General features: G+C 36.8%; 1 protein-coding gene across 3 annotated transcripts in view; it reads left to right on the forward strand.

Annotated features, from left to right (window-relative positions):
• LOC145772086 (inter-alpha-trypsin inhibitor heavy chain H3-like) overlaps positions 1 to 14,545 on the forward strand; it is an 82,778-nt gene that overhangs the window by 61,599 nt on the left and 6,634 nt on the right. For 2 of the 3 annotated variants that reach the window (XM_082583907.1, XM_082583908.1), the window contains 7 exons: positions 2,137 to 2,287; positions 4,851 to 5,061; positions 7,968 to 8,058; positions 8,578 to 8,752; positions 9,328 to 9,549; positions 9,799 to 9,891; positions 13,758 to 13,888. The exons of the other annotated variant lie outside the window; for it this stretch is intronic. In XM_082583907.1, coding sequence (XP_082440033.1) covers positions 2,137 to 2,287; positions 4,851 to 5,061; positions 7,968 to 8,058; positions 8,578 to 8,752; positions 9,328 to 9,549; positions 9,799 to 9,891; positions 13,758 to 13,888 — 1,074 coding nt within the window. The remainder of the gene's footprint in view (positions 1 to 2,136; positions 2,288 to 4,850; positions 5,062 to 7,967; positions 8,059 to 8,577; positions 8,753 to 9,327; positions 9,550 to 9,798; positions 9,892 to 13,757; positions 13,889 to 14,545) is intronic. 3 annotated transcript variants of the gene reach the window in all.

Consider the following 14,545-nt stretch of genomic DNA (forward strand, 5'->3'; position numbering starts at 1 on the left):
ATGGAACGAAATCCAGAGAACAAAAAGCAAAGTAAGAGTCGGCCAACCTAACATCTAACATAAACCGTTCTCAAAAGTGGGCACCAAATAACAGCTAAGATCAACAGAAACCCGCACTAGAACTAGTTAACAGTAGTAATAATAGAAGTCAAAAAGTACTGACACACCATGGTTGTTGCTGCAAAGAATCCTAGTTCTTGATCAAGAGGTGTGTCGCTTGGGGCGTTGTAATCACTAATCACAAACGCACAATGTAAGGAAACCGCAAAACTGCGTAGGCTATATAACGCAATGTGAGAAAACAATCAAGCATTGTGTAGAATTTTATCCTAAATATTATGATGAGAGACAAGAATGCCTCAAGAACCGCAGAAATGAACCGTGAGCCCGCGGTGGTTTCGGATTCCAGAATCTTGAAGCGATGCAAGAATGAGTGACGTCAGAAAACGTGAAAGCGAACGTGTGCAAAGCTCGAGGGAGCTACAAGTGCATAAATATTTGTTAATGTGGGAGATTCTGTGTTAAAGTTACTATAAAGCTTCTAATGTTAACAAAGTAGGCCATTATATTGGACTTGTAATAAAACTTCAACTTGCGTGATTCCCATCATTTACAAGCATTTTAATTGGGATTATCAAACTCTAGCTGCCATGATTTGCTACAGTTTCTTCTCACTCAACCTAAAAATATTTTCATTACTGCAATAAAAAAATTTTCATTGTAGAAGTAGTTTAGAAAAAACTCTCTACTAATGACCACAATTGCAAATATAGTTTGCATTCAGAGTTCTTTAGTTTTGCTTTGGTGCTGCTCGACAATCAACAGAATCACTATAGCGCGGCTTTCTAAACTCTTTGCATTAACTTTTACTGAGCTCTGTGCCTTAACTTGCACAGACATGGTAAGTGTAGTTACTTGGAATTTGAGTGTTCCATGGCATTCACCAACAGCCTTCTTGGCTTCCATAATTGGTTGTACGAAATACCATATAACATGATACAGTAGAACCAAATGATGACGATTAAAATTGCAGTCACAAAGAAACGCTGCCATACTTCAACTTCAACCTATACGTTCCAGTCTACATCAAAAAATAAATATCTTTTTCCATAATCAGCTCACACATGCTATCACGAGAGTGCCAGAACTAGACGATCTTGTTGTGTTTGGTGACTTCAGTGCCAGAGTTTGGAGGGACCATCATTTGTAGAAGGATGTCATAGGCCATGATGGTATTGGGAAATGCAATGCAAACGGAGAAATTCTGCTGGGTCTTTGTGATAAAAAGAACAAATAATTGTTGCAAGCTCTTTCCCAAATACCTCACCGTCGTAAGACTGCCTGGAAACACCCTCGCTCTAAACAATGGCACATCCTCGACTATGCCCTCATAATCACAAGAGATAAAGGAACCAGGGAATCACACGTTCTTGGTGGAAGTTGGAGCCAGTTGGGACAAATTAATGTTTCCAGTAAGATTCGTGGATAGACAAGGCGTACCGTGGAAAACAATTTTCCCCGATTGACTGCAACACCCACGTATCACACCAAAAAAGATCATCGTACTTAGAACATCATCTTATCTGCTCTAGTGCTGACGTTGTAAGCCATGGATCACCGTTTGCCTGATCGCACGCATTCAAACACAGCTTTTCATTCAGAGAAACCTGGTGGATGGAATAATTATAAACAATAACATTCAACAACAATCTGTTAAACTCGGTGACCGGGCCTGCGTCAATGGTTTAAAGCCTCTACAAGTATGCGAAACTGCCAGGAATAATCTTATAATCGGACTTTCTTTGTTTTAAGATAAAGATTCCCACAATCAATAAATTAACAATCAATTAACAATTTCTAAAACCAACCAGTTGATAAAAGAAAGGTATGACAAAGCCTAGTCCAATCCATCTTGTTCACGTGGAAAATTCTTTTGGTTTGACAGTGCAACATCTACCAGAGTATAGTTGAGGTTTATTTATTGTAAGGCACCCTTTTAATGTTTTAGTGCATTTATTGATGTATTTGATTTATTTTGAAAGTTAAATTGTTTTCTATTTGTTCCATTGTTTCCTAGCTTTCCCTATTTGTTTTATCTCGCCTTCGACTTTGGTTGTTAATATTTTATTTTTTCAGCTACTTTGCTCACTTTTACACTCCTCTTTTCCTTGCTCCTGCTCCCAAGAAAGTGATGTTCATCATTGACAAGTCCGGATCAATGGGATACATAAAGATGAATCAAGTCAAGGAAGCCATGCAAACAATTTTAAAAAGCTTGGATGGAGTAGTAAGATACGATTATCTTCTATTTTGGAAAATCGTTCGGTGGATTACATAAGCTTAATCCATTTATTACAATGGCTTCTTAACCGTATTTGTTACTGGCGTAGACCGGTCTCGCCCTCTGCTAATTCAGCAATTTCACATAGAAGCAGTGACGCTAGAAACCTGAGATTCCTTGACTTTTACTTTTTTTTCTTGCCCCAAATTTTAATCCCGATTATGTTGGTATCAGATAATTGTGAAGTTCACAATAAACCTTTTGTCACAGCCAGGTATGAAATGCAGGAAAATTTCGGGTTTATTCAATAGCTTGATTGACAGTTTACTATTAGCGTGCGGTTTCATTCTGTGTTAACGCGACGGCGCTAAAATCCCAGGCAGCAAAATCCGTCTTTTTACATTGATTCAACGTCGATTTTGCTGTCTGGGTAGGGAGTCAGTCTCTGACGCAATATGAGTCATTCTTTGCTGGCAGACAATAATTAGGAAGGTAATTCGTTATTGGCGCAAATTGCTTTGTAGTGCAAAAAGTGCATGTAATACTGTTTGCACAGAAACGGAAAAACAAAATTGATGCAATTCTGTGTTTAATGCAAGAAGACTTTCAAAATGAAATGTCAACTGAAAAATTTGACCAAGAAATGGCGAAAATAGGTCAAAAACCGAGTCTTTATCACCTTTTCTACCTAAAATACACAATCACGAATATATTTTGCGAAATAAATTGATTGAAGTGATAGATAAGGCTTTTGACCAGCGGCATACTTTTTCCCGTTGTTATTTGATATAAGTCGACGGAGTAATTAGCAATAAGAGAGACCTAGACATGATGGTCTTGTCCAGTAACTCTTGCCGCCAAAAGAAAGCAGTGACAGATACGGTTAAGCGTTCAAGTTGAAACGAAGTGAATGAAGCTTTTTTTAGGCTTAAGGTATTTTTGTTTATTTTGTTCAAGTGAACTGCTGCAATATAGAAACCGATGTTCACGACAACAGCAGGGATGGAGTGATGTAAGTGCAGCACTTAAAGTATTGACTAAAACGTGTCCCCGATGTCTTCGGTCATAATATTCCCATGTTGTGTTAGAAAATGCCATAATACAAATTATTTGAAAAACTTTTAGTTGGATATATTTTAGGTCTATCTGTTGCTCTGTTATCTATTGCAAAGCATAGGCTTACTATTTGTTCAGGATTTCGGCAAGTATAATAAAAATTTGAGCAAGAAATTTTAGAACACTTACATGGTCACGATTATGTCTTACAATCAAATTAGATAGCTGTAAAGCTAGCATATTCAATTAAAACTGTGCAATAGCATGATTGTCTGCCTACTTTTACTGTTGCAAACTAACCTGAGAACAAAATCAATAAGGTGACAATCTGCGTTTGTTTCGACGTCAGACACGACTGACTTCTTTTGGGGACTATATCAGGTAATGATTACCTGTCTAGCACACCAAAACACAGGACCATGTTTGCACCAGGGGCTATCATGCTATTTAACTGAATGCCTGGTTAACAGCCTCATGTAATTTTTTTTAAATGCTTTAATTTGTATGATTTTAAAAACAGTTTTAAGTTTCGTGAGATTTTGGAGAGATATGCTGAACAATTGAGGACAAAACTACCTCTGTATATCTTTCTTTCTTAAATGATCAAAATTGTGGCTTAATAAGAATAAAGTTGAGCATCAGATATGTACAAAGTTTATAGGCTAAACGTTAAGCTGAAACTTTGTGTTTTAGATTGCAAAATTTCAAAAATGTTTTTTAACCTTTTGAGATGAATGCAAATTTTCTAAATGTTTGGGCACAAAATTTTAAATTTCTGTTTAGTTTTCTTTCTTAGTTGTTCAAAATTGTGGGATAATAAAAATAAAAGCAGTAAATATATACAAAGTTCGAACATGTCAAGTTGTCTCACTGGATGTTTAGTTTGTAAAATTTCAAAATTAATTTTTGACCTGTTGAAGTAATGGACTGATTTGCTCAATGCTTGGGTGGTGTATGATTTGTCGCAAAAATTATTGAGGCAAAAATGATGGTATTTGGGCAAGAATTCATTTGCGCCCTAAAAACTAACCTTCCCATACACTTTTGTTGTAAAGTCACCTTTAAGACTTTTGCCGCGGCAAACATGCGAAACCTATATAATTGATAGCAGCCCGTCCAATGTAAAAGTCTGGATTAGAATATGAATTAAGTTTCCAGTTGAAACCAACCACCGGTAACCGACTTGATAAAGAAAGATGAAAAAAGTGTGAGACATTTGAACTTGATAAAGACAAGTAGCCTACGAAAATAAAAGCATTGAAAGTTGACTTTACAGCCTCAGCCAATACTTTACTGACATCTTGAGTGCAAACTACCCTCTCTTTTTAAGATCGAAACAATCAACGATCAACCATCGGAATGAGTGTTGAAAATGCAGTAACAATGATGATTATTACGTGCGCGGTATTGCTTTCAATTATTACGATATTGATAAATGAAGTGATAACGAGACAATTCGATGTAATTTTATCATTTCACCGTTTACCCTGCTTAGTTTTGTTTATTGTTTTAGGATTTTTTTGATGTCATATTCTTTGACCATGCAACCAGCAGGGGAACATTGAAGAGAGCCACTCCACAAAACGTTAAAACAGCTTTAAAAAGCGTGTCATTAGTCAGCTCTGGAGGTGGTACGAGAATTATTCCTGCCTTTGCAGCTAGTTTTGATGCATTTAATCGTCATTTTGCTGAAGTTGGAATCCCAAACACAAAGAATTTCACAGGTAAAATATATTACATTGTCATATTGAATTGCTGCTTTCCTTTCTTGATTGAGGTTTTCAATAACACTGGGCGGGAAAAACCTTGGTATTTCAAATTTATGATGTTCGTATGTGAGAAACTTGAAATAACAGTTCAATTAAGAGAATACTATCAGATCCGCATTGCAAGGTTGCACATGAAAGCAAACATTTCATTTTGCAGCACACACTCAATAACAGAACATATGAAAATGGAAATTTAAATAAAAAAGTGTTTTGGAGTTCTGACTGCCATTTCGAATCAAGGTCCAAAAATATTTGTTATTATAATCTCATCCCATCTTTCTTGGTATTTCTTGTCCATTTCCTGAGTATATTGATGAAATGGTTGACTATAATCCTCAGACATATTTTCCAAATTTGACATGAAACTATAATACACTGTAAATATGTATGCCAGTAGAGCAATTTCAGTGACCAACTGCACCACAGCATTTAATTGCCCACCAGATTTTCATGACTATCAGCTTCATTGCTTTGAAATTAATGGTTCAAGCAATTTTTTCAACAGAAATTTTTGCTTCTAATTTATTGGACCTAAACATTTTTTTAACCAACATTCCTGTAAATATTTCACCTTTTATTTTGAAAACGTTGATTAAACGAAGAAATTCCAAGGTCAAGCAGCGCTGGTTCGACTCTCAGCGTGTGCGCTTGAGCAACAGGTTAACAGGTCAACAATTGTTTTTTCATTTTTTGTTGCATGAGATTTTTCAACGCATTCTGTATGATTTGGGAATGTTGATTCTAAATCTGCAATCAGTTTCCTTCTGCATGCTCTTATTTTTATGCAATCGACAGTTTAATTTTTTTTTTCTATTTGTGGTATTATACACAATACCGTATTTACTGCTATATTCAATATAGGCTATATTTAACTCTTGTGAACAATAGCTACTCATGGCTGATTGACTTACACGTGGTGGAGGTTAGTACTGGATACAGGGGGCACTTGTTCATGTGCTCCCCTCCTTCCAGATAAAAATAACATATAAAATTTTTATCCCGTTTTTCTAAAATGTCTCGTTTGCATCGCTCGCTAAAGCCCATTTAATTAACTAAATCGAAGCATTAGGCACGCGGGGATTCAACAGCAATTGATTTAAGGTTAGAAATGATTTCTGAGTTCCTCAAAAAAAAATATTGCAATTCGCTATTCCGAAATAAACCCAGTGTTCATTCAACTAATTAACAATTAAATTGAGCTATGTCACTGTTTATAAAAATGTGAAGTGAAATGTGTTACAAAATTTCACTGAAAAACTACACAACACAAAATAAACCTTGAAAAAATAAAATATTGGAATCTTTCTGTGGTCATAAGAAGAAAATTTTAAAACGTAACTTCAATTTTAAACCAAAACTTGTCACTCAAACTTCTACGAATATCCAGTTTTGATTTGATAAACTTTGGCAGACTAGAAGTGCAAGTCTTCATAACCCAAAATGTTGCCTCAAGTGTGTCACTAATTACACGTCAAGTTAAGCACTTTACTGTACATAAATGCAGAATTTTTGTGCAAACTGATAACAATTTCTTTTGCAAAAGTAGTTTGATGATTTTCATACAATAATATCTCCACACAATGTCACAATATCTCTACTTAATCTAAATCTTCAACTGCCGGATGTAAGCCTGGATACGACAAACAAACAAAACAAGCAAATTACTTATTTTAAAAATGAAAATGACCAAAATGACCAAATTTATTTTCATTATTTTCTTGATTGTTAAATTTTCTCTACGTGCGTTTTGGACTTGAAATTATTTGGCAAAAATGACCAAAATGTCACATTGTAAAAACATAAACTTTACATTAAAATAGTTTCGTAGTCAAACATTTTATTTTATTTTGGTTGGTTTAGGTGTTAAATGCACTTAAAAAAAAAAACACTTATACGGGACAAAAACATAAGATATTGATGACCCACCTAACACTTTTGCATCAAGAGATGTTGTTTTTTACTGTTGAAAGATGTAGCATAGTTTGTAATAAACTCGTACAGAAATTTTTTAGTTTTCCGTCACAATTACAATAGAAGTTATATGGCTCTACAAATGGCAAAAAATAGCTATACGCTACTTCAACAAGCCAGAAACGAGGGTAGCGCCGGATATTCAAATGGCCGCCATGGGCGAATCGCTTGAGATATTGATCTAAAACTTGGAATTTCTTTGTTTGGTAGCCTATAAAGAGTATTGTGACAACTTTTCAGCAAAATATGAGAGGTATGAGTTGGTATGGAATCACCCATAGGCTATAGTAAAATTAAAATAAAATCTTGATTTACCAAAAATATGAAGCCTGCAGAAAAAAACTATCGTTAGATTCAGAAGCGCAGATTCAAAAGCGTTAGATTCAGAAGCATCAGCGCAGTCACTCTATAGTCAGAACCAGCAATCAGAGAATGAAGTCTTTGTAATAGGGCGTAATCTTTTTTTAATATTTACGTAAAACCACAAGATTTTATTTGAGTATTGATTAGTATTGTTATTGAACGTTTTTTGTTTAAGCGTAATTTTCCCATGTTTGGCATCTGTCGCAATAAGGACACGGGAAGCAGTTAATTCGATGACTGATCTAGTCCTTCTCTGCTTCCTGTCTTCTGTGGAGATCAGTTTGTTCTGGTATTAGTTTTTTGTACTGTTTATACTTTTACCGTACTATTCTCACAACAGACAAAGTGAAAGTTTTTATCTTTCTCTCCTTTTTTATATATTCAAGTCATTCTTGAAAACGGTTTAAATGGATACAAAATTTTACTGTAAAATTCCACCACCGGGTGTAAGCCTGGATACGACAAACAAAAAAACTGTAAAATTAAAAATTATTTTTAAAACTACTGCTATTTTGCATTCTATTTAGAAATATCCCGAGATCGCGATGCCGAAGATGACAGGACGGTCGTAACTGAAGATGATTACGTAAACCTCATCGTCTTCTTAACTGATGGCCAGTGAGTGATTGAACTTGTAGTAGACTAGAGGCCACCAAATTTTTTTGATAAAACGTCAGGAGGCTGTAAAAACGATAGTCACGGCTGGACAATCATTTTTTCAAAGCTGTAACTGGTAGTGGTAATTCAACAGAGTGGGTGTAATAAATTGGGTGGACGTACTTGCTGAAAAACAAAATAGCCAAGAAAAAGAAACTGGTTGCCTCACTCTCAAGAAAATGTCAAGGCAAAATTATAAGAACATACTTCTCATAACCTAGTTCGACTCCTGGCTTAAGCTAGTTGTTGAAAACACCGCTCTACTTAAGGTGTAATAAATTGGGTGGAGGTAGTTGCTAAAAGAAAGACTACCGAGAGAAAGGAACTGGCCACCCTACTCTTCTTAGTCCCGAAGGCTTAGTATAATGAGAACCTCATCTTCTCATATCCGACAGTAGAAATCAAACATGAGATCACTACCTTTCACTTTTAATATGTTTGTTAATATATCTTTTGGACATTTGCTTTCTTGGCTGGCAGGGGGGAAAGTCCTTCAGAAGTTTTAAGACAAATTAAAAGAAACAACATCCACAAGATTGCGATCCACACAATTGCGTTCGGACTAGACGCGGCTCGAGATCTCCTCCAAGCCATTGCTGCCCACCAGGATGGGACCTATAGGATGGTGTTTGATGGCTTGACCGCCACTTCACAGGTCCGTATTGTTAGATCAGAGTTTGTCAATTTTCCATATTGGTTCTGTTGATAGAATAATAATCTCATTCAAATTTTTCTAAGGACAAAAAACAAAAAAAAATTATAAATTTATGGTAAAAACATTTAGCTTGGATTAATTTAATCTATTTTTTGGGCAGAAAATGCCTTTGAGAGATTATTTCTGATAGTCTCGCATACTTGTGGAGGCTTCGAACCACTGAATCCCAGTCAACCAAATTGGAAGAGTGGAGTTTTCCATTGTTGCTGAAGTATTGTTACTTGTAAATTATTTAACTCATTAGATGCCGCTAAATAAAGAGCTGCTCTGGAAATGCGTTATTCAAGCGCACACCTCGAGAATCGAACCAGCGCTACTTGATTTTGCTGTTTCTTCATTGGCAAAGGCGAGCGCTTATCCAACTGAGCTATCGGGTGGAATCTAATTGTAATAAGTGACTCGTCATTTTTATTAAGATTGTTGTCACTCAGCTGCATACATTGCGTTGATGGAGATTCACTAACGACTTATTTTTAATATTTATTTAATTAAATCTTTTTTATTATCACATTTAGATCGAAGATTTCTTTCAAGAGATTGCTGCGCCTGCTTTAAGAAACATCTCAATAGAATACCCAGTCAACCGTGTCGCTGACGTCACCCAAAGCAAGTTCCAGGCGATACGTTCAAAGTCTGAGATAGTTTGGGCAGGAAGAATAAAGGAAGAGGAAGAACTATTGGATGTTGGATTGGATGAAAATTTCAATAGAGGAGACGATGTGATGATAAATGCTCACGTGAGTTTGGTAGTGGATCGTGGTAATGGAGGGATTGGTAGTAGATCGTAGTAGTGTAGGGATTGGTAGGGGATCGCGGTGGTGTTAGTGGATAGATTAGTGATGCATCCTGGGGTAGCTTGTGGTGGTGGTAGTGGTAGTGCATTGATTAGTGGCAGATCGGGGTGGTGGTCTCTGTTCTGAATAGATTGGTGGTGGATTGTCACAATGGTTCGTGAGTGGTGGATTAATTTGTTTACTTTTTTTCAGCTTTCTGGTTTTTACCTCAACGAAGCTTTAGAATTTGACATCCCGATTGACCCTAACCAAGCAACGTCACGTATCTTGACGTCACAATATCAGGTGACGTCATTTTCCTTAACATTGACATAATCGCATCACGTTGAACACTGTTCGATAGAATGCTCTTCATGGCAAACTAAGCGCTTTAAAAATGTATTAAATCTGAGAGTGTCTTTAGAAAATATTTATCTTCGGACTGAAAAGCCTCTTCCGGACCAACAGTTTGTTGGTTTTATATCAGTACAGGCTTTGTTTTGGCAAAGTGCCTATTTTGTGTTTTGCTTTCTTTGTGATTTCAATAACACCAACAAACGAGAATATATTAGGTGATCAAGATGTTCTATCTAAAAAAAAATGTCTTAAAAATTACACAGTGTGTACATTTTGACAAAAAATTTGTCACTGGCAATAGATACATGTTTTAAGGTCAAGTCGACAATGCTAAACGCGAATTTCACCATTTTTGAGAAAAAGAGTTTTTAAAAAACTAAAAAGGTTGTATTATTCTGTATAATGTATAACTTATAACCAGAGTTAGGCTGCGCTGTTCTAAATAAACGTGGTAAAGTCAGAGATAATAGCGCCTGTTTTCAGGGAAACAACAAACTGTTTTATAAGGTCTATAGCTTGATATGTAAGGGAGGCATAAGGACTCCTCTTGGATCAACAAGTGGAATGTTGACCATATTGTGTTTTGGTTGTATGATGCTCTAGCCGGCCATTCCTGTTGAATGTAGTAGTATTGTCGGGCCCGACTGTCCCATAGACATAAGAAACAACAGTACTTTGTGTACCCCAATTGCATTCCCATCAGCATGTTCAACACTTTGAAGTCTCCCCACAGGTACCATTGGAATGTATCATATTTGATGGCTTGCAAGATAGCTTTCATACTTTTTGTTGACTCCTTCACTGTTGTAGAATATGCAACAGGGACTGATGGCTTTCTAATCCTATTATGCAGTAGTACTGCTTTGAGACTTTCCTTAGAAGAGTCGATAAAGAGTCGCCAGTCCTCTGGATCATGATGACCTTTCAGATCACCCATTAGTCCCATAACATCATTGCAAAATGTCAGCTGGACCCCTTCATTAATCACCTTGTTAGAAAAAAGTCAATGGACTCCTTTCTCGTTTACGAACACCCTGAACAGTGACAGCTTTATTTGTAAGTTTCCACTGTTGCAACCGTGAAGCAAGTAACTCTGTATGTCTCAGTGACAACAGTGCTCTGACCAAATTGTTGAACTCCGATAATGAGATTTCGTGGTGGTCGCATCGTGGTCTGGGTTCATAGCAGTCAGACAAGGAAGCATGAGAATCTGATGCAATGCTTGAGTCACTATCACTCCGTTCAGTCACTGGATATAGAGGAATGGATAAGTCAGGGTCATCAGCATAATGCTGCACAGGTCGTATTGCAATGGGACATGGGGATACTCAATGGCAGCCCGATTTGCCTTATTCAATACTTGGGACAGTTTCGTGAGGCAAAAGTAACAGTCAGGTGCAAGATTAAAGGGTTCACGCCACACCATAGGGGTCGGCAAAAAACTTCTCTTCTGTCCTGCTTTCCATGCGGCTAGCTTTGATGAACAATTTTCACAAACGATGTGAGGAGCCCAGATTCTGTCTCGGTCTCCAATTTTGACTCCAAAATATTTCGCATACAATTCGGAAATGTGTCGCGTCACTGGACGTCTGTTGCCCACTACAATGTATAAGCCGCATATGTAACAGAATTTATCTGGATGATTAACACAGGATCGCTATCGAGAGTCAGATATAGAGGGTTTCATGGTAAATGTCTAAATCCACAAATCAGAAGATGTAGGCCTACTACAAATGCAACATTAAATTTACCTATTGCCACAGTACGTAAACAGAAACACCTGAATCTGAAACAATATGAAAGTATATAAGTATTAAAGGCAAGTGGAGGTAGAGAATTTTCCCTAAATTCTAATTGCAGTGCAACTGATGTAGGCCAAGTTCTTCATCCGTTCAGTCGTTTACGACTCTCAGTCACTCTATATGTCATCTTTCTCCACATCTCTCGATCCCACGCAGCCTCCTTTAATTCATGCACTCCCATACCACTGTCATTTACGATTGTGTCAAGCCATCTTGTTTTTGGGCGCCCCCTTCCTTTTCCTCCGCTGACCAAACCAAACATGATGTCTTTTCCATTGATTTGCTTCTCATTATGTGGCCAAAATATGAGAGTTTCTGTCTGACGATTCTAGCTTCTAGGGATATGTCCGGTTTAATTTGTTTAAGAATTTTCTCATTTGTTACTTTGGCTGTCCAAGGAACACGCAGTAACCTTCTCCAGCACCACAATTCAAATGTGTCAATCTTTCTTCTGTCTGTTTTGTTCATTGTCCATGTTTCGCATCCGCAAGTTGCAATTGGGAATATAATAGTTTTGATCAGCTTCTTTTTTTGTTTCAAATTTTATATCCTTGCTCTTCCAAATGCTATTCATTCCAACAACTGCATTTCTTCCCAGCGCTATTCTTCTCCTTATCTCTGGTGAGTTATTAGAGTCCCAGCTTATTTTTGAGCCTAGAAATATGAATTCCTTCACTGTTTCAATTTTTTGATTGCCAAGTAGGCCAAGTAGACATACATGGTACTACGACTATTGATCGAACGACAGTTAATCGAAACGACAGTTTATCGAACGACAATTAATCGAACGACAGTTAATCGAAACGACTGTTTATCGAAACGACTGTTCACCGAACGACAATTTATCGAACGACAGTTAATCGAAAACCTAACCTTAACCCCTAACCCTTAACCTTTAACCCTTAACCCCTAACCCCTAACCCCTAACCCTTAACCACTAACCCAAATCCCTAACCCAAACCCCTAACCCAAACCCCTAACCCTAACCCTTAACCCTTAACCCTGGCCCCTAACCCTAACCCTGACCCCTAGCCCTAGCCCCTAACCCTTAACCCCTAACCCTGTCACGATTTCTTTCTATCTCTTACCAGGAAAGAGACTTGGAAACGTTCAATGACGTAGTTTAATGGGATATTACGGAAAGGCAGTCAATTAAATGTCGAATAGTTCTACTAGTGAAATGATAATGAAAATTCTTGAAGGACTTCCACGAACGGCTTCTCAAATAACTCTAATTTCGAACACAATTTATATCAGCACCAATTTTCATTTACTTGTATTCAATCACTTCAACTCTCATCAACAATAATCTCTGCATCTATTACCCACTATCACAACAACAACCTACAACTCATAACACAACTCTCATAATAATCTCATAATAATAATAATACAGATTACGCAATTTACACCACTATTTATAGAAGGTTGTTCGGTCTAGTAACTTCGAGAAGGTTACGTAATGTTACATCATGAGAACTCATTGTTCTGTCACGTTGCACTACACGTAAACAACTAAGTTAAAGAAACTTCTAGATCTGCACGTAGCAGTAGAAAGATCTGGAATTGCGTCACATAATACAGATTTCGCAATCAAAGGTCACTACAGGTCAGTAACCGATAATAACATATAACATAAGAATTCCACAACTAAAACAGCACGTTCGGTCAAGATACAAAGCAGCCCGTCGTGAGACCTTGCACCTTGATTGTGACAAACCCCTAACCCTTAACCCCTGAGTATTCCATTGCATATGTTCTTCGTCGTTCGATAAACTGTCGTTTCGATAAACAGTCGGTATACAGGAGCATCTTTTAATGGCCATATTTGTGATCATTTGTGATTAGCGACCCCAAAATAACTAGAAACGGCGCTTCTCTTACCAGTGACATTTTGACGTGCACACTGTGATTATCTTTCATGCTTTAATCCGGACTATTTAATATATTTACCAAATCAAGCTTAATATTTATGCTGATTTGTGCACTAACAAGCATTTTCTCCATTCTTAGATAGCCAACTTTACTGAGAGACTATGGGCTTTCCTACAAATCAAAGAACTTTTGAAAGAACTTGTACTTGCGAAAGGAAACCCAAACGCTTCGGCGTTGATAGAAGAAAAGGCGCTCAACTTGTCGTTGAAGTAAGAAGTTTGTATTTATGTTTCTAATCTCATGTTTATGTACTGTACAGATTACTGTATATAAATTACAATGTTATGTTCCTAATAATACCTAGATTTTATAAGTCAAATGTTCCAATCCTTGGCCAAACTCCCAAACAGATATTCCATGCTTAATCCAAACTCGATTAAACATGGAAAATTAGCTTTAGCACAGAGGATGAAAATAGTTTCATTTTGGAAACGTTTGCTGAGCCCTGAATTGAGTTTTTATGTTTTGGACACCCTGATTTTTTTTTCATAAAAATAATGATCTTTGATGTTGAAGTAAGAGAAAGTTTGTATTAATATGCATGTCTAATCTCAGCTCACAGGATTGCCATACGTTCGCTATGTGGAGGGAACGCCTTCCGTTTTGATAAAAAGCTTTTTTCTTCCGAGAACGTTCAAAAGTGTTCAAATGTCCTCTTTCTTTGGTTTTATTTTTACAAGTGGTAGATATATTTTTAAGCAAAGGCTAAACCGTGGGATTTTTAGTGTTTAAAATACATACTAATAACTACTGTAGGGCGATTTTTTGTCACTAAAGGTACTTTTTTTTGGTTGTACCAATTAACAGAAGCAATGTAGAACCAAAATTTCATGGTTGTGGGGTCAATATTTAAGAAGTTATAAAGT

Source organism: Aplidium turbinatum, chromosome 6 (genome assembly GCF_918807975.1).
Source record: "Aplidium turbinatum chromosome 6, kaAplTurb1.1, whole genome shotgun sequence".
Classification (NCBI taxonomy): domain Eukaryota; kingdom Metazoa; phylum Chordata; class Ascidiacea; order Aplousobranchia; family Polyclinidae; genus Aplidium; species Aplidium turbinatum.